Source organism: Oryx dammah, unplaced genomic scaffold, assembly GCF_014754425.2.
Source record: "Oryx dammah isolate SB20612 unplaced genomic scaffold, SCBI_Odam_1.1 HiC_scaffold_21, whole genome shotgun sequence".
NCBI classification, from domain to species: Eukaryota; Metazoa; Chordata; class Mammalia; order Artiodactyla; family Bovidae; genus Oryx; species Oryx dammah.
Genome location: NW_024070205.1, coordinates 52,048,589 through 52,069,902, shown reverse-complemented (window position 1 = coordinate 52,069,902; position 21,314 = coordinate 52,048,589). Strand labels below are relative to the sequence as shown.

General features: G+C 38.1%; 1 protein-coding gene and 1 pseudogene across 1 annotated transcript in view; both read left to right on the top strand.

Annotated features, from left to right (window-relative positions):
* The window catches only part of DNAH14 (dynein axonemal heavy chain 14), a 361,705-nt gene that overhangs the window by 308,778 nt on the left and 31,613 nt on the right, over window positions 1-21,314 (top strand). The window contains exons 72-75 of the mRNA XM_040262849.1: window positions 2,907-3,063; window positions 5,312-5,522; window positions 12,097-12,199; window positions 14,208-14,435. Of these exons, the coding sequence (XP_040118783.1) occupies window positions 2,907-3,063; window positions 5,312-5,522; window positions 12,097-12,199; window positions 14,208-14,435 (699 nt within the window). The remainder of the gene's footprint in view (window positions 1-2,906; window positions 3,064-5,311; window positions 5,523-12,096; window positions 12,200-14,207; window positions 14,436-21,314) is intronic.
* LOC120880356 lies at window positions 8,891-9,402 on the top strand (annotated as a pseudogene).

Genomic DNA, 21,314 nt, shown 5'->3' with positions numbered 1-21,314 from the left:
GCAAGGCGAGTCAGGTCTCAAGGGGTCCTCTATCTGAGCATCTACCCTGAAACCAAAATCTGTCTGTTTACTGTCTGCTATACTATACTCTTCTGACATAACAGGGGGCTATCCCCAAAAGAGTTAATTCAGAGCTCCAGTTAACAGTCTCCTGCATATAAAAATAATGTCTCAGTTTAAACCCCTTTGATGGCTTTCTAACTTACCTGACCAGTCTGCCTGGACTTTTACAACCTGTGAATTGTTTACAGCCCCCCAACCGTGAGAGGCATGAAGCTTAAAACATCTTAAAGATATAGGGCCTTTTAGAGTTAAGAATTAGTTTGGTGAAGAGTTGGTTGAGTTAATGTTTGCCGCCAGGCCTCTATATCCTTTATCTTTTGGGCACCTGGGAGGATATTAATCAATGTAATCAGGATGCAGAAATAGGAATATAGTAGTTTTGATGTTAGCAATACTAGACTTTTGAGTTAATTAATTTTCTCTTTGTTTCAAATCACTGTACTCCTTTTTCCTTGTTATAAATTGTTGTGTCCTTGCTATGTAAAAATGTAACTTTATTTAGTACTTTCTGAGAGTGGCACCAGACCTTGGGAAGAACAACACTATTACCCTTATGAGAAAAGGACTGTAAAATGCTAATTGGCCTTCTGGCCAGAAGATGATGTAAATCACCTAAGACTTGTGTATACAACTAGGTATGCAGAGAGAAAGCCTGGTCTTGAGAAGAGTCAGGGCTGCTGATGCTGCATAATTTTGTATTATCCATTGATCTCTATGTACAAAAAAAAGTATAAATAGAGGATGGGCCAGTCACTGGAAAGACTGGTTTCCCCCGTGTCTTCTTTACTCTATTTTCAGGCTGAATTACCATCTGGAGCGTGGAGGCTCTCCGAGTCTACTTACTTGCCCTCGCTTTTAAGATCCATGCAAGAGGGAGCCTAAGATGGGGCACCCTCCGCTTTCAAGTGGGCGCCGGTGGCCTAACTTGACGGTGCAAGTTCCTTGTCTTGGAACTTCATTAGTTCTCCACATAAACCAAGATATTCAGCCTCTTTTCTCCACTAAATTTCTCACTATACTATTCTTTCCTAATCTCTCTTTTATATTTCTAAACAAGTAAGTTTTTCCTTGCCTACTCCATCTCCCCTTCGAATTACCCTGGATCCACCAGGGCAGGACCCCAGCACTCAGGGTTAGAAGACATGGTCCAATAAAATGTTAAGTGTATGCATAGGGAAATTGAGTTTAAATATTTGAAACCGGGTCTGACCTGTAAGAGTCAGAAATTGAGATTGCCACTTATGAGATTTAGAATATACTAGGGAGAAGACTTGACACAACTGAGCAACTTCACTTTCACTTTTCACTTTCATGCACTGGAGAAGGAAATGGCAACCCACTCCAGTGTTCTTGCTTGGAGAATCCCAGGGATGGCGGAGCCTGGTGGGCTGCCATTTATGGGGTCGCACAGAGTCGGACACGACTGAAGCGACTTAGCAGCAGCAGCAGCAGCAGGGAGAAGACTCAACCTAGAGAAGAATGATATCATGGAGCTCCAAAGGGGCAAGGACTTTGTCCAGTTTATTCACTTCCTTCCATTTATATAACCCATTGGATAGAAAAGAGGGGGAAAGATGACAATGAAGAGATGTGGACATGGGGAAATTTTTCAGAACTATATGTAGCTTCTTAGAAAAGAGCTAATAAAATTTATTTCAATGGAACCCATTTCTTCAAACTTCTCTATCTCTCCCACTAACCCCCGCCCCAAATTTCTTGGGGTTAAAAATTACACAAGAGGAGGAATTGAATAAATGTTTGCTTGATTAATAAAATAAAGAAGGAACCAGCAGTATGATGGTGACAAAAGATGACAATCACATTGGGGAGACAGATTCTTAGCAGTGATGGACCACAACTAATGGTGTTTCACTTGGTTGATTCTCACACTTTCATAACTGGAAATACTGGGTGAACTCTGCTGTTAGACCCCAGATTCTATGTGTGCTGCCAATTTTCATGTTTAAAAATACATATGTTGCAATTAATTAAAAGTTTGAGATTAATTTTTCCAAAGGATACAGAAAAGAGCAAACTCAACATAATGAGTTTATATTAGGTGTTCTTTTAAATATGTGAACTTGCCAATAATTGATGGTTTTTGACGATGACCCACAGTTCAATCTAGTACCTCCACACAGACTCACAGACACATACAGTTTTAATATTGCCTAAAATGATGGAGTCTCTGAAAATGCTCAACACAAAATGTATGATCATTCTGTAAAGAAATAGCACATAAGTGATTAGTTCAAAGCAGTTTTCATGGAAAATGTCTGAAATTTGCAATGATTTCCAATGGATGAATTTCTATTTACCACCTGTGTACTGTTTGCAAAACTTTTTAGTCCCTCTAAAGTTCTCTGCAGATGTGTGCTCAATTTGTTTAAACACACAAATATTGTGCTGTTGATTTTCATTTTATTAATGGAAGAGCTAGTACTTTTCCAACTATGCTATCCTGGATTTTCATCTTCTAATACCATGGGGTTTTTCTTGCTCTAGATATGTACAGCAGAGGAGGAAAAAACCCAGGGGCAAGGTCTGTTTTTGCAGAGTCAGGGACCCTAACTTGGATTTGCACTTACAAAGTAAGATCACAGAGTGTGAAAGATAGAGGCACCAGATAGCCCTGGCATCTAGGAAGGACCATAAGATGGTCAAAAGCAATGGTGGGAGCACTCCCCTCCCCATCAAATTTTCCCAACACAAGGAACACCACAAAACTTTTGAAGGGCAACCTAAATACTGAATACTTCTTAGTTTGTTTCCTCTTGCCACAGGGAAAGATATTCCCTTTAGTAGTTTTTAAAGTTACTTATCTCTCATGGTTTCTTTCTTAGATAAAAATTCTTAGACCAGAACATTTAAAGAATTCTGTGGAAAGGTTTATAACTGAAAAAATAGGAAATGAATATATTCACAGCACTGGAACCAGTTTGAAGGAATCGTATGAAGAATCCAATGCCAGAACTCCACTGATACTTATTCACTCCCATGGTAAGCTACTTGTGAACAGTTAAGATGACATGATGATGTTTTTCTTTTTTTTTTAATACAAATTTATTTATTTTAATTGGAGGTTAATTCCTTTACAATATTGTATTGGTTTTGCCATACATCAACATGAATCCACCACAGGTATACACGTGTAAAGAAGTAGGTTCTGTGTCAGGGTGTTCTGTGTTTAAAATATTTCCCTATTCTTAAATATTTGGGGAAATTGTCCTATTCTTAAATATCTTAAAGAATTGAGCTTCCCTGGTGGCTCAGATGGTAAAGCATCAGCCTGCAATGTGGGAGACCCGGGTTCCATCCTTGGGTCAGGAAGATCTCCTGGAGAAGGAAATGGCAACCCACTTCAGTACTCTTGCCTGGAAAACTCCATGGATGGGAGGAGCCTGGTAGGCTGCAGTCCATGGGGTCGCAAAGATTTGGACATGACTGAGTGACTTCACTACAAAACTGTAAACTATATTAAGAATGAATCTTTCAAACAGATTCACAGATATAGAGAACAAACTAGTGGATACCAGTGGAGAGAATGAAGAGGGGAGCGCCAAGCTGGAGTAGAGGATTGGGAGGTACAGACTACAAGGTGTAAAATAAATAAGCTACAAGGATATATTGTACATCAGAGGGAATACAAACAGTATTTTATGATAACTACAAATGAACTATAAGCTTTAAGAATTATGACTCACTCTGTTATACATCTAAAAGTTATTTACATCATTATTGTACATCAACTATATCTCAATTTAAAAAATAAACAAATAAAGCAATAGCACATTTAAAAAAAAAAAGAATGACTAAAAATGTAAAAGAACAAAGAAAAATGAGTTGTCCCAGATTCATGAATATGGAAAAACTTATCAGGACTAGTTTTGTATGCAGAAAATACCTCCCAAACACACATATTATTGATATGAAATTTGGGATTACCCTTGCTTTATTAACAATTTTGATTCCCATTTACCTGTGAAAAAATGTCATAAAATTATCAGAAATACCTCTGTTGATTGTATGCTTATGTGCGTCAAGACTTCAAATGCATTTTTTCTTTATCTTGTCTTTGCTCTACAGACCCTAAGCAAAATATTTTCTCCTAAGCAAAATACTTTCTTCATTTGTTTTCTGCTTTTCATTATCTTCAAATCAAACATGTCTTTAGAACTCACCATTTTCAAACTTTGATTCTATTAGGAAAAGCCTTGTTCAAAGTGCCCCCATGTAGAGGCTTTCTCATCTGAAACTTTTCCATGTGAAGCAGCTGGCTATATGCTTGACACACTCATAACAGTGCTGTCTATTTCTTGAAAACTTAGCCTGACATGGCAGCCAGGGCTGTGGCCATCACATCTATGTTCCAAACATCTGTCACCCTGTTAGACTGGACTCGACATGTACACAATACATATAATAAAATAGATTAATAAAGAACCTACTGTGTAGCACAGGAAACTCTACTCAGTATTCTGTAATGACCTATATGGGACCAAATGGGAAAAAAGAGTGACTATATACTATATATGTAGAAGTAATTCACTTAGCTGTACAGAATGGAAGATAGCACAACATTTAAAAAACTTTGCTGCCAAAGCTTTTTCACAAAACATAAGATGCTCATATCTAGCTGCATGAAAGGCTAAAAATGAAGTACTTTAGCTGGGCACATGGCCATTTGGAATAACACCAGGGTTCAGCTATAGAGGAGGAAGGGACAAGTAAGTGCTGGAGAAAAAACCCACAAACCTACTACTGCTGTAATAAATAGTATCATCCCATCTGTCACCCCATTAGATTGGGTTTGACATATACACACTGTATATAATAAAATATATAACTAATAAAGAACCTACTGTGTAGCATAGGGAACTCTACTCAATACTCTGTAATGACCTAAATGGGAATAAAATCTTAAAAATGGCTATGTGTATGCATATACATATATGTGTGTGTGTGTGTGTGTGTGTGTGTGTATATATATATATATATAAGTGACTCACTTTGATGTACAGCAGAAACTAACACAGCATTGTAAATCAACTATACTCCAATGAAAATTAATTTTGCAAAAAAGAAAATAGAAGAGCCAAAATTTGAGCTCTACCTTCTGATTTAAAAGACTAGTTTTTCCATTATGTGTACACCCTTTCCCATTGCCACTTAATAAATGCTAAAATGTATTTTTAAAGGGGATTAAATGACTTTACAATAGTATGTACCTTTCCATGTTGTTTTACAGGAATCGACCTCACCAATACTCTCCTGAAATTTGCACAAGAGTTAATGGGAACAACCAATCATGTGACCATGATTTCTCTGGGTCGTGGCCAGGCAGCTAAAGCAGAAGCCCTCATTGTTAAGGCCCTAACAAACACAGAGCAATGGGTCTTCCTGCAGAATTGCCATCTTGCAGCATCATTTATGCCAAGGCTCTGCACTATTGTAGAATCGTAAGAGTTTTACATTTATTTGTAAGGGCTTCCCAGGTGGCTCAGTGGTAAAGAGTCCCCCAGCCAATGCAGTAACTACAGAACCCTTAGGTTCAATCCGTGAGTCGGGAAGATCCCCTGGAGAAGGAAATAGCAACCCACTCCAGTATTCTTGCCTGGAAAATCCCATGTTCACAGGGGCCTGATGGGCTACAGTCCATTGGGTGGCAAAAAGTCAGACATGACCGAGCAACTGAGCCCCCGTACACACATAAGGGATCAGATTATTATCAAAACAATGAGCTAAAACTGGAAATGGCAATGTACAACTCTGCTTAAACAGTGATAAAACAAAGTGTTAGGCCACTCAGAGGTAACTCAGGCTATTTTATGATGGTTCTTTTTTCTCCAAGAACTTGAAAGCTACACTAGGAATATATCACTTTTTATTAAAAGAAAAGACCTCTTTAATTTTTACTTTCCATCCAGTTTATCAGTTTCTCTTTCTCCCCTTCTTAAACTCTCAGTAGACATACACTTGTACATAAAACATGTATATAGAAATGTACAGTGGCATAGTTTGTAATATCCTATTGCTTCCACACAGCAGAATATAATAAATACCTCATATCCATATTCCCCAGGCGGTGCTAGTGGTAAAGAACCTGCCTACCAGTGCAGGAGAATTAAGAGTCATGGGTTGGATCCCTGGGTCAGGAAGATCCCCTAGAAGAGGACATGGCAACCCACTCCAGTATTCCTGCCTGGAGAATCCCGTGGACAGAGAAGCTTGGCAGACTACAATCTGTAGGCTTGCAAAGAGTTAGACTCAAGTGAAACAACAAGCACAGCATCCATAATTTCAGTGATAATTTTCTTTACGGGCTGTATTTGGTACCTATTCTGACTTACTCTAGTTCAACCCACTGGCTGTTTTCTCCCAAAGTACTTGCTGACTCAAAAAAATTTCCCATAGGTTCAGCCTTCTTTGCAGTGAAAGTATTTGGGAATAGAATGCTCTAACTTTGCTTGAAGAATTAGCAAAGTGTTGAGTTAGTAATGTTTTAACAAATTGCATTCTATAGCTTTTTCCCCAGATTTGCATTTTTGTCTGCTTTACTGAGTATGGCCAGTACTGTATCTAAAAGTGCCTTTAAATGAGGGTCTCTGCTTCTTCATGCTGTTATTCTTCTGCTGCAAGCATCCACAGGGAATTATGAAACCAAAATGCAGCTGTCTGGCTTAAATTTCTAAAACCTTTACTAATATTATGCATTCTGTTCTCAGACTATTATTCTTTAAGCAGTTTAAAAACTATTTCCTAATTTCACTTTTTCACATTTGTTTCATTACTTGAATCAGAAGATGAAGATTACTTAATTATATGATTTCAATAGATGCAAACTCTGAAATATGACACAATATTTTCTACTAGATTTTTCATTATTAATTCAAAAAATATTTGTAGGAAACCTACTATTTGCCAAAAAATCATTCTAGAGACTAAGGATGCAGCATGAACCAGATAGTCATTGTATCAGCTTTCAAAAAGTGTATTAAGACAGAAAGGAGCAATAGAATGGCAGATAGTATTGTATCATTTTTTTAAAAAAATTAATAAAATGTTCTTCAGAACAGTTTCAAAAGCTTAATAAGAGTAATTGACAATCATTAAAAGTATGCTATATAACCAGTTGTCTGAGGAGGCCTTACAGATAGCTGAGAAAAGACGAGAAGCAAAAGGCAAAGGAGAAAAGGAAAGATATACCCATTTGAATGGGTTCCAAAGAGTTCCAAAGAATAGCAAGGAGAGATAAGAAAGCCTTCCCCAGTGATCAATGCAAAGAAATAGAGGAAAACAAAAGAATGTGAATGACTAGAGATCTCTTCAAGAAAATTAGAGATATCAAGGGAATATTTCTTGCAAAGATGGGCACAATAAAGGACAGAAACAGTATGGACCTAGCAGAGACAAAAAATATTAAGATATGGCAAGAATACATAGAAGAACTATACAAAAAGATCTTACTGACCCAGATAACCACAGTGGTGTGATCACTCACCTAAAGCCAGATATCTTAAAATGTGAAGTCAAGTGGGCTTTAGGAAGCATCACTATGAACAAAGCTAGTGGATGAATGGAATTCCAGTTGAGCTATTTCAAATCCTAAAAGATGATGCTGTGAAAGTGCTACACTCAATATGCCAGCTAATTTGGAAAACTCAGCAGTGGCCACAGGACTGGAAAAGGTCAGCTTTCATTCCAGTACAAAAGAATGACAATTCCAAAGAATGTTCAAACTACTACACAATTGCACTCATCTCACATGCCAGCAAAGTAATGCTCAAAATTCTCCAAGTGACGCTTCAGCAGTACGTGAAATGAGAACTTCCAGATATTCAAGCTAGATTTAGAAAAGGCAGAGGAACCAGAGATCAAATTGTCAACATCTGTTGGATCATTGAAAAAGCAAGAGAGTTCCAGAAAACTATCTACGCCTGCTCTATTGACTATGCCAAAGCCTTTGGCTGTGTGGATCACAACAAACTGGAAAATTCTTAAAGAGATGGGAATACCACCTGACCTGCCTCTGGAGAAATCTGTATGCAGGCCAAGAAGCAACAGTTAGAACCAGATGTGGAACAATGGACTGGTTCCAAATAGGGAAAGGAATACGCCAAGGCTGTATACTATCACCCTGCTTATTTAATTTATATGCAGAGTACATCATGTGAAATGGCAGGCTGGATGAAGCACAAGCTGAAATCAAGATTACCAGGAGAAATATCAATAACCTCAGATATGCAGATGACACCACCCTTATGGCAGAAAGAGAAGAGGAACTAAAGAGCTTCTTGATGAAAGTGAAAGAGGAAAGTGAAACAGCTGGCTTAAAACTCAACATTCAGAAAACGAAGATCATGGCATCCAGTCCCATCACTTCATGGCAAGTGGATGGGGAAACAATGGAAACAGTGTCAGACTTTTATTTTCCTGGGCTCCAAAATCACTGCAGATGGTGACTGCAGCCATGGAATTAAAAGACGCTTGCTCCTTGGAAGAAAAGCTATGACCAACCTAGACAGCATATTAAAAAGCAGAGACATCACTTTGCCGACAAAGGTCTGTGTAGTCAAAGCTATGGTTTTTCCGTAGTCATGTATGAATGTGAGAGTTGGACTATAAGGAAGCCTGAGTGCTGAAGAATTGATGCTTTTGAACTGTGGTGTTGGAGAAGACTCTTGAGAGTCCCTTGGACTGCAAGGAGATCTAACCAGTCCATCCTAAAGGAGATCAGTCCTGAATATTCATTGGAAAGATTCATGCTGAAGCTCCAATACTCTGGCCACCTGGTGTGAAGAACTGACTCATTGAAAAAGATCCTGATTCTCTTTCGTCTAGGCCGCCGACATGCCATCCAGACTAAGGAAGACCCGGAAACTTAGGGGCCACGTGAACCACGGCCACCGCTGCATCGGCAAACACCGGAAACACCCTGGGAGGCCGAGGTAATGCTGGTGGCATGCATCATCACAGGATCAACTTCGACAAATATCACCCAGGGTACTTTGGGAAAGTTGGTATGAGGCATTACCACTTAAAGAGGAACCAGAGTTTCTGCCCGACTGTCAACCTTGATAAATTGTGGACCTTGGTTAGTGAGCAGACACGAGTAAATGCTGCCAAAAACAAGACAGGAGCTGCTCCTATCATCGATGTGGTGCGATCAGGTTACTACAAAGTTCTGGGGAAAGGACAGCTCCCAAAGCAGCCTGTCATCGTGAAGGCCAAATTCTTCAGTAGAAGAGCTGAGGAGAAGATTAAGAGTATAGGTGGGGCTTGTGTCCTGGTGGCTTGAAGCCACATGCTGGGAAATTCATTAAATGTTAAGTGCTTTTCAAAAAAAAGAAAAAGATCCTGATGCTGGGAAAGAGTGAAGGCAGGAGGAGCAGGGGACGACAGAGGATGAGATGGTTGGATGGTATCACCATCTCTATAGACATGCGTTTGAGCAAGCTCCAGGACTTGGTGATGAACAGGGAAGCCTGGCGTGCTGCAGTCCATGGGCTTGGAAAGAGTCCAACATGACTGAGCAACTGAACTGATATAACTGATACTGATATAACCAGAGGATGATCAAGGGAAATTAATACTTCTTTATCAAATTAAGCCTTTAAATATTTATTACTAGTACCCTAGTATCCCACACAGAGGGAGGAAAATGTGAAAAAGTTTTCTTAAATTTAGGAATTAAAGGAGTCATTCACAATATATCGCCAGGAGGGAAAATAGAAGGCTACAAATTGCAGCCTGTACAGTACATGTATGTACAGTATATATAATATTTTTATTTTAAAAATGAAATAGAGAATCAACGAGGGAACAAATGAAAAATATTATACTTCATCAGAGTTCAGATTTTATTTCTCTGTTTTGTTTGGTGTATTTTTGCTTTTGTTGTTTTGGTTTTTTTTAATATTTATTTATTTACTTACTTTGGCTGCACTGGGTCTTAGTTGTGGAATGTGGGATCTTCGCTTTGGCTTGTGGACTCTTAGTTGCAGCACCCCGGATCTAGTTCCCCAACCACAAGAATCAAACCTGGGCCCCCTACGTTGGGAGTATGGAGTCTTAGCCACTGAACCGCCAGGAAAGTCCCTTGGTTTGTTTTTTAAATTAAATTAAAATAATTTCAGACTTGCAGAAAAAAATGCTGCTGTAGCCATACATTCCTGGAAACAAACTCACTCAGAAGGACAATGCAGATAGCGGAGTGCAATTTATTACACGCCAGGCCCAAGTCAGAGTCTCCTCTTAGCCAGTTTTTGTGAAAACCTTATATACCCCAAGTGTACTTGCTCAAAACCAGCTCCCCAAATTCCTTGAAACTAGTCTGGATAAGGGAAAAGAGAGATACAAAGTTAACCCATGATTCATGTGTCACAAGACTAGATAAACAGTGGATATTTATCAATAGGCCTGTGGTCGTATCCCGATAAACATAGTGGAATTTACCACTTTGTCCTGTTACAGAGATAATTAGCATATTCTTTTAGGCAATGGAAAGTCCAAGTCCAAGTCCTGAGGCTCTTTTATCCTGGTATGCCATTGCTATAGACTCTAGGCACAAAGTTCAGAGTCCATTGGGAGGTTGACTGTGCCTGTAGCCTAATGTTCGCAGCCTGGCCTAAGATGGAGTCCAGCTCTGTCTGTTTCCTCCTTCAATGCAAGAATGATCCAAAAACTCTCCTCTACTGTTAACCTCTTTTCCTCGTTTACCCTATCATTTCTTTATATGTACATATGTATGTATGTGTGTATGACATTTTTTAAATCCTTTGAAAGTTAAGTTCAGTGTCAAGGCAGACATAATGCCATTTGACCTCCAAGTACTGTAGTGTGTCTGTGTCTGTGTTAGTCGCTCAGTTGAGTCTGACTCTTTGCGACCCCATGAACTGAGGACCTCAAGAGAACTTGAGAACTTGAGGTCCTCTGTCCATAAAACTATCCAGCCAAGAATACTGGAGTGGGTAGCCATTCCCTTCTCCAGGGGATCTTCCTGACCCAGGGATCAAACCTAGGTCTCCTGCATTGCAGGCAAATTCTTTACCTGATTATCTAATCAATAGAACTTAGTCATATCTATCCTGTTATCCCAATAATATCTATTATTGCAAAAGAAGAAAAATGTTAGGTCCAGATTCCAATTCAGGATTTCGCACTGCATTCAACTGTCATGTCTCTTAATTTTCCTTTGTTCTAGAATAGTTCCTTGGTGTGTTTTTGTCTTCTACAACTTGGACATTTTCTGAAAAGTACAAGCCAGTCATTCTGTAAAGTGTCCATCAGTTTGGGTTTGTCTGCTATTTTCTCATGGTTAGAGTTACTTTATGCAGTATTGCAGGAATACCACAGAAGTGTTGAATCTTTCTTTGTACATCATAGCAAGAAGTAACTGATGTCAATCTGTTCCCACTACTGGTGACATTTTTCATTTTGATTATTTAATTAAAGTGGTATCTACCAACTGTAGAGACGCATCTCAAACTTTTCCCTACTACTTTTAACTTCCAGTGATAATTTTTGGGTGAATAATTACTAGACTATTTGCCAAATGGTAACTTTCTAACTCCATAATTTCTTCTAAATTTTAAATTAAATTCTACTATTAGGAGATTTTCTCCTCCTTATCTATTTATTCATTTGTTTACTTACATCAACATAGACTCATGGATTTCTATTTTATTCAGTGGATTATAATCTGTTACTGTCAATGTTTATTATGATGTTGAGTTGTGCCAGATTTGACCAATGGAACTCTGGTTTTTATTTTGTTCTTAATTTTTCATTTTTTTCAAGTTTTTTGCAATGAAGCTATATCATTTTTGTATGTAAGTGAGGGAAGACTACCTTTTCAAAATGGGAATTAATGGATCTTACACAAATTCTTATGCAATATAGAAGTTCTTATGGTTGGTTATTAAAGTGATTTCTAAGGCCATTTTATCATTAAAACAACTATGATTCTTAGAACATATTGATTTCATTAAAAATTTTCACATTAAAATATTTATAAATGTTTTCTTTTTACAGATTTAATAGTCCAGATGTGACAATAGAGCCTAAGTTCAGGCTATGGTTAAGCTCAAAATCAGACAGTTCTTTCCCAATTCCTATCCTTCAAAAGAGTTTAAAGGTAAGGGCAATGTATAACAGATACTAATATTGACTCTGCAGCACTGTTTGAATGTAAATTATCTTGTATTCATGATTCTGAATTAAGAAGAGAGTGCTAATTCTAGTATGCTAAATCTTCCCGGTGCTCAGCCTTACATTGTGGACCAGAAAGGATGCAAAAGTATAAACAAAATCCCTGCTTTCAAGGGATTAGACAGTTTAAATGTTTGTTTTCTCAAACAAGGATGCTTAGACTTCCAAGTCCCATAAACCAGAAGATAGAGTAAAGAATTTGGGTCCTTCCTTGCCTTTTGCTTCTCTAGCTTTTTCCTGTCTCTGGTCCCCTTAACTCTTTCACAATTTGTTATTAATTCTCTGAAAAGGGTCTGGCAAAAAGCAGGTTGAAACTATTGACCAAAAAGTCCTATTTTAAAATTATCTGTGACTTCTACTCATATCCACCATTAAGTTTGAATAAATACTAAGAGTTGGGTCAATTCTGGTAAACAAGTGTCCAGCTGACCAAAAGATGGAGTCCTAATAGCAAAGAAGACTGACCAGTGGCACAGGCAGAACGCATGCCCAGATATGCAAACACATGCACCCTTCCAAGTTTAACAGTTAGTGTGAAGACAGAGGAAATGGGGTGGATGGGCAGCTTCCTGATAGAGTCCCAATCCAGCCTGAGAATAAATCAAGTTTACTCTTGGGAAACAAAGGAACTTCTCCCTGTCACACTGACCCCAGCTTTTCCCAGACTCCCTGGTGTATTTACCCAAGCCCACCATACTAAGGCACTTCCCAGCTGCCCTACTCCTGGAGAAGATGGGACATGGATTGGAGAAATCTGCAGCTTTTTGTCTGAGACTCAAGAGGGTCCATTTACCTCCCAGGGTCAGGCAGAGTATTACATCAGACAGCGTTTTATCTTCATCCAGGAGAGGGGGATATGAAAGGTGGCGACAGAGGTGGAGCTTCAGGGAACATTTGAAGTGCTCTGTGAATAAATCAATCGGTCTGATCCTTAACTCAGAAATCTCACTTCCACAGGAAACTCTACTCAATGCTTTGTGGTGACCTATATGGGAAAAAAAATCTTAAAAAGGGTGAATATATGTATATATATATAACTGATTCACTTTGCTGTACAGCAAAAACAAACAACCTTGTAAATTAACTATGCTCCAATGAAAATTAATTAAATAAAACTCAATTTTAAAAGAAATTTCATGTTTATGTACACACACAAACACACACATATATCATAGTACTTATCTACACATATTTATACATATCCTACATACATATCCACATAATATGAAATACACATACACATATATGTCTATGTGTGTATGAATATGAAAACTGTGCAAGTAAAGAAACATTTTCAGACCTTTCGGTTTTAGACTTACAGTCATGCTCTTTAAAACAAAAGCCCTCCAAGTAATTCTCTTCCCACTTCACCTCCTGTACCTCCTCATTTCAATTTTCCTAGGTAAGAAATCAATCGATTTTCAGTCAAAACAGAGCACTTTAGTAACACACCACGTTATTTGTCCTCTTTTTTCATATCACTGATGATTAGATACTTTTGTTGGTTCCACAAGTTCTCTGTGTACTTTATGTGATGCCCCTTCTCTCTGCTGCCTTGCCGAGGCCATGCTGCCTTGATTCTGTTACAGCCAGTTAGCTGCCATCAAGCACTGAGAATATAGGAATTCTTCACTTTCAACTTTCTAAAAAACTGGGCTTGCAGAGCAAACAGGAGTGCTTTTTAATAACATTGCTGTACTTCTCATTTTAAAGTACGAATACAATCCCTTTACAGAAGTTTTCAAATGGGACAAGAACAACACAAGATTTTTTATTTGCTACTGAATCTTAAAAAGAGTTATAGTCTTAGCAAGTTCTGTTATCAGATACAGTCTTAGCTAGTTCTCTATGTAAGTAAGAGTCCCCCACCCCCGACCAGTCCTAATGCCTGTGTCTGTCCTCGCAAGTTGTTTTTACTCACATCTGTTTTAAAGATTGCAGTGGAAAATCCCCAGGGACTGAAAAATAATTTACTTCAGACATTTGGATACAGTGGGAGTGGAGAGGTAACAGAAGAGTTATTTGAAAAACCTGACTGTGGACCATGGTGGAAAAAAATTTTATTCAGCTTGTGTTTCTTCAATGCTCTGATCAATGAAAGAAAAATTTATGGAATATTGGGCTGGAATATTGCATATGCATTTAGTTCTTCAGACTTGGAGGTAAGCCTGGTACTTTATATATAACACCAAATAACTAGTGATAAGATATAGAAAGCCTAACGTGTATCTACACAAATACTAAATGTTCTTCATGGTACTAAGGTAACAAACTCTATAACTAGGCGATGAGGGCTGACTAACGTTTAAAAGCGGGGACCTGGAAGCCCTCTTTTTGGGAATCGAATCAGAGCTCCTCTGCTTATAGCTGTACAGGAATTACAAGTTATTTGGCAAGCTTACTAACCTCTCTGGGTCTTAGTTTCCTTGGCCAAAAAAGTACCTCTGCCAAAGGGCATTGTAAGAGGCAGATTAGGGACTTCCCTGATGGTCCGGTGGCTTAATTCTGCACTTCCAGGCAGGGGGCTGGGGTTCAATCCCTGGTCAGGGAACCAGATCCCACATGCTGCAGCTAAGATCTGTCACAGCCAAATAAGAAAATAAAATTTTTTTAAGAAAAATAAGAACAGACTAGTCAATACAGTATGAATCGTAAAGCGCTTAGAACAGTGCCCGACACATAAAAATCACCACAAAAGTGTTTGCTGTTTCTACTTATTCATTTAAAGCAAGAAAACTTACATTGACCTATTGTAGGGGGGAAATTTTAGCTGAAGAGTCTTCACTATTCTTTATATAGAACCCTTTATTTGTGTTTAATATTGCAAACTATTTTTTTAATTTGCAATGTTGTGTTAGTTTCTGGTATATAGGCACAGTGATTCTCTTTTTCATATTCTCTCCCATATGGCTTATCACCAGATATTGAATATAGTTCCCTGTGCTATATAGTAGGACTTTATTGCTTATTCATTCTATATATACAATAGTTTGCATCTCTAGTTCCAAACTCCCAGTCCATCTCTCTACTCTTCCCCTGTTTGGCAGCCACAAGCCTTTTCTTTGTTTCTGTGAGTCTGTTTCAGAAGTAAGTTCATTTATGTCATATTCTAGGTTCCACTGGAAGAGGCACTGGCACCCCACTCCAGTCCTCTTGCCTGGAAAATCCCATGGACGGAGGAGCCTGGTGGGCTGCAGTCCATGCGGTCGCTGAGAGTAGGACATGACTGAGGGACTTCACTTTCACTTTTCACTTTCATTCGTTGGAGAAGGAAATGGCAACCCACTCCAGTATTCTTGCCTGGAGAATCCCAGGGACAGGGGAGCCTGGTGGGCTGCCGTCTATGGGGTCGCACAGAGTCTGCCACGACTGACGCAACATAGCAGCAGCAGCAGCTAGATTCCACGAATAAGTGAGATCATACAGTATTTGTATTTCTAACTTACTTTGCTTAGTATGATAATCTCTAGGTCCATCCATGTTGCTACAAATGGCATTTTGTCATCTTTTTTATGGCTGAGTAATATTCTATTCATCTGCCAATGGATATTTAGGTTGTTTCCAAGTCTTGGCTATTATAAATAGCACTGCTATGAATGTTGGGGTGTGTATATCTTTTCAAATAATATTTTTGTTGAGATATATGCCCAGGAATGGGATTTCTGGGTCATATGGCAACTCTCCTTTTAGTTTTTTGGGGAATCTCCATACACTGCCTTGATTCCCCATTCATCCTATTTGGTTCAGTTTCTCTGGAGAACACTGCCAAATACAACAATTAGGGGAATATTGATTAAAACCACAATAAGATACCACCTTTCAGTACCACGGTGGCTAAAATAAACAAACAAAAATGTAGAGAAGCAGCCACTATCTCATACAGCTAATTTAATTGTTAGTAACTTTCAAGAAGACAATTTGATAATATATTTTGAAAGCCTTTAAAGAATTCCTGTTATTATTGATATAGACGAAGATAGCCACATTTATAAGATTGATTGCCAAAATTGGGTTATAACAGAACATGTATAGTATGATCTCACTTCTGCACATATATTTAGGTATATATTTATTTCAGTATAAATATACACAGATGGTTTAATATACACTAAACCATCTACAAGGGAAACAAATGGTAGGACTGCAGAGGGCCAGGTGTTGGCAGGGTATTCTGTCATGCAAAGAGCTTGGGGTGAAAGGCAGCAGCTTTACTTGGCACAGGCTGGAATTTATGGGCTGCTGCTGTCCTTTTGGTATTTGGCAGAGAGGCTCACTTAAGCAGAAGCAGCTGGTTACATGGTGGCACCACTCTCCAAAAGAAGCAGCCTTCTTCTCCTTTGTCCTCCCCTTTCATGTGGCGAGTGTGAGAGCATTCTTCCCAGCAGCAAAGAAACAGACTGCCTGCGTGCCAGGATGTCTGAGTCTGGGTACCTGATGATCAAGTAGTTGTCTGAAAGTGAAAGTGAAAGTGCAGTCGCTCAGTCATGTCCGACTCTTTGCGACCGCGTGGACTATAGTCTAGAAACGCCAAATGCTAGCACCTTGAAACTGTGGGAAATTGGATTCCTGTACAGCCCCTCTCATTAAATGGAAACTTCTGGTTCAGTGGAAAGTTGAGTTTGGACACAGCTCCTCCCACTAGGGGGAGTTTCAGGCCCAGTCAGCTCCCTGTCAGGCAACTTGGAGAGTTTCCTCACTGGACTGACAACCCACTGATGCTATCTGCCAGCCTATAGGACTAAACATCAATATATTTTCCACCACATGTAGGCCTACCACCACTTTAAGCTCCCCAGTCTGGACCTGAGCCACAGTGACAAGACCAAGAAAAATAACATATCAAACAAGATCCAGTAGCCAAAGAGAGAAAGAACACAAGAAATAGAACAGAAAATTATAAGAGCCCATAAGGACACAAAAGTGCATACACATTTTACACACATGGTTTTTTCTTACATGAGCACATATCAAAGAATTTTTAACTCATTAATAAAAGAATCAGCAGGATGGTAAACCTGATTTTTAAAAGTATTTGTTGTTTAATTGCTAAGTCGTGGCCAACTCTTGCAAGCTGGACAAAGACTGTGGCCCACCAGGCTCCTCTGTCCGTGAAATTCTCCAGGCAAGCATACTAGAATGGGTTGCCATTTCCTTCTCCAGAGGATCTTGCTGAGCCAGGTATCAAACCCACATGTCTCCTGCATTACAGACAGATTCTTTACCACTGTGCCAGCAGGGTCCTTTTAAAAGTATAGAATAACAGAAATATTTAGAATTATTTAAACAATTATAATGAAATATGATTATCAAATTACATATAAAACTGCCAAATGCCCTACAAGCAATAAAATTGTAACCTTGGGGTTGTAATTTTCTTTATGAGCCAGAAACCATTTGTATTTCTACAAGACACAATTTCATTTGCATCGTTATCAGAAAGAAACAGATACAGGGCCAACAGTTTCCTATAAGTTAGCCTATACTTGTACAGAGTTGGAAAGTTCTCTAATCAATAGGAAATAGTACATCAAAACAAAAGCAGATACTCCTGAAGTATTTGATAATCCTTAAGTGAGCATGTTAGACAGTGTTCCAGTATGACATTGAAAAGATATGTGGTCATCCTTTTGCCTTTTTTCCAAATTTTTGAATTTTTATTTGTGTCATTAGCTCAATTTATGATTGCAAATATGGTCAATTTATGATCTCCAACGCTTATGTATTATCCCAGAAAGAGGCGTAGTGTCACTGTGTTTTGGCATGGTTCATTTACACACATGTGGAAAGAGGTGCTAATTAGTACACAGGCTCCATGTACTCTCAACTAATTGAAGTTGTATACACACACCGTGATTCTTGAACTTAAAAAAAAAAGTTAGATGGTTAGTTAGAGGGAGATGAATTGAAGGAAAAAATGGTCATGGTTGGGATTTAAGTTAATGGTTAGAAAAAACAAATAGAAGGAATAACTCAGAGCACAGGAAGAAAGTTACCATAAGATAGAAATCATAAGGCACAATGAAGAAGGCATTTAAAGGGAATACCTAAAAATATTCAAATGATATGAATTCCTGAGGAGAAAACTAAGTAGAGAGAAAAAAAGAAGAAAGCTGTTTTATTGTCTCTGAACTGATGAAAGATTTGAGTTTACAGATTGAAAATCCTTACTAATTCAGGCAGCGTTGTCATAAAGACATATTTGGACATAAGCTAGAAAATTTCTGAACTCCAAGCTTCAGAGACAAGTTATAAAAGAACAGTGATGACACTTAGACTTGTCATCTACCATCACTAGCTGGAATAAAGTGGAATAACATCTAGGGAATCTGGGAGACTAAGACTGCATGCCAAGAATCTTATTTCCAGCCAAAATATCATTCACTCTGTCAAAGTAAAGAAAGATATTTGCATATAAGCAAGGATTTAGATAATACATAACTCGTGTTCTCTATCTGTGGAAAATGCTTAAGATCTACCCTATGTACAAATATATCAAAACAGAGACCCAAAATAAAGGAAAATGAAAAGAAATTGAAACTGTGGTGAATAGTATATTGTTAAACCTTACAGTAGATTATTAAATCTAAATAGATAATAATAAACAGTTGAGGGTGAGTAGTCGAAGTGCTAAATATAGATTATTTAAGAGGAAGAGTCATACAAGAAAAATTCCCTTAATAGTTTTAAGCTGAGTTTTAGTAAGAGTACTAAACTATAGTTTACTAAACTTTATAGAGTACTAAGTGGCACCCCACTCCAGTACTCTTGCCTGGAAAATCCCATGGATCGAGGAGCCTGGTGGGCTACAGTCCATGGGGTCGCTAAGAGTCGGACACGACTGAGCGACTTCACTTTCACTTTTCACTTTCATGCATTGGAGAAGGACATAGCAATCCACTCCAGTGCTCTTGCCTGGAGAATCCCAGGGATGGGGGAGCCTGGTGGGCTGCCGTCTATGGGGTCGCACAGAGTCGGACACGACTGAAGCGACTTAGCAGCAGCAGCAGGCTGTAGTAAGAGTACTAAGGTATCTCAACAAAGCCTAGGAGTTGGAGTGGAGGGAAGCACGTACATGAAGAGTGAAGGAGGAGAGTGAAAAACTTCCAAAGTGTTTATGTGAGGAAAGGAAAGAGGAGAGGAGGGAAGTATACGTTTTCTAAATGTTTCACCTTATTGCTAGCTTTACCATTAGAGAATGCAGAGGAAAAAACAGGGAAATGGAAAACTTTGGTAGGAAAATAATTGACATCTCTTCATTTGAAAAATTTTAATATGAATTCAAGGAAAGGAAAGGTAACCTGTAATGGAAATGGTATAATGTTTAAATTAATGAAGATCAAAAGGCAAATAAATAACAATTTGATCAACCTATTAAAATGAGGGAGGGAGTGAAACAACAAAGTAAACTAACAATGTAAAGTAATACAAAGGGAATATCAGGTTTTACATTAAATGTAAATAGATTGCAATCTTTCATTAAAGAGGCAAAATTATTACACTGGGTTACAAAACAAAACTCAACTTTACAGAGTTTATATGAAAAATCCTTACATCAATGAAAAAGCCTGAAACCACCAAGAAAATAAAAACAGCAAAAAACAGGAATGGTAACATTAATATCAGTCAAGCTGAAAAAGCACCAAGTAGTAGAGAGAGAAACAGTTTATGAAGATATAACAGTCATGAAAACTTAACTTTTACAGTGCTTTCTCTCAGACATGGTTTTAAGTACTTTATGAATTAACTGAAATCTTACAGCATTCCTAAAAACAAGGTAGTATGATCCCTAGTTTACAGTTGAAGTACAGAGAGGTTTGGCAATTTGCCTAATGAGTGAGCAGAACGGGCACTACTCGGTCACAGGTGGTCAAAGTTTGTGCTCTCAGCTATTTCATTATGTGGTGTCTTTATCACAGTTGGCACACTGTAGCACATATACACATACATGTATGTCTATATAGACACATGTATCTGTACATATGCATTATATAAATGTATACGCATATGGGATTATTGTGGAAATTTCAAAAAACTCACAACTAGATCTAATAAGCAAAAATAAGACAGAGAAAATAGTACAATTAACAAACTTGATTAACAGATGTAAATAGAACCTAACATCTTTCCAACAGACAGTTCATATTTTTTCATATAGCTAAGGAACTGTTAGAAAACTTAATCATAAACATGGCCACAAAGAAAAATATTTAATGATTTTATGTGTCATGTTCTCCAGTCATAATCTAATAAACTATAAACATTTGATCCAAGAAATCTTAACAAGTTGTAAAATAAGAAACACAGCTCTACATAAGAATATTAAAAGGGAAGATAAAGAGAATATTAAAGAGAAGTCATAAAATATCTCAAACATAATAGAAAGTTATACTACTTTATACCAAAAAAAAAAAAGAAATGGTGCTTCCCTCGTGGTCCAGTGGTTAAGACTCTGCCTTCCAATGCAGGGTGTGTGGGTTTGACCCTTGGCCCAGGAAATAAGATTCCATATGCTGTGGGGTACAGACAAAAATTGGGGGCTTCCCTGGTGGCTCAGATAGTAAAGAATCTGCCTGCAATGCAGGAGACCCAGGTTCGATCCCTGGGTCAGGAAGATTCCCTGGAGAAGGAAATGGCAACCCACTCCAGTATTCTTGCCTGGAGAATTCTATGGAGGGGCCTGGCAGGCTACAGTCTATGTGTTTGCAAAGAGTCAGACACGACTGAGCGAATAACACCACCATACCAAAAATAATGTGAGAGACAAAAGCTATGCTCAAAAAAAAAAAACTAACCCAAATATTCATTATTAAAGAAGAAATGCAAGAAATAAATATTCATCTTAAGAAATTAGAAAAATAAAAATTAAATATAATTTTTAATATTAATGAAATAACAAAATATAGAAAGGAAAAATAAATTTTAAAACTGGTTTTTGATGAGACTAATAAACTTTGGAAATCTAGATGAAACCAATTATTTCCCAGAAAAATATGAACTTTCTAGGTTCAGGATTGGGAACTCACATACACCCATGGCTGATT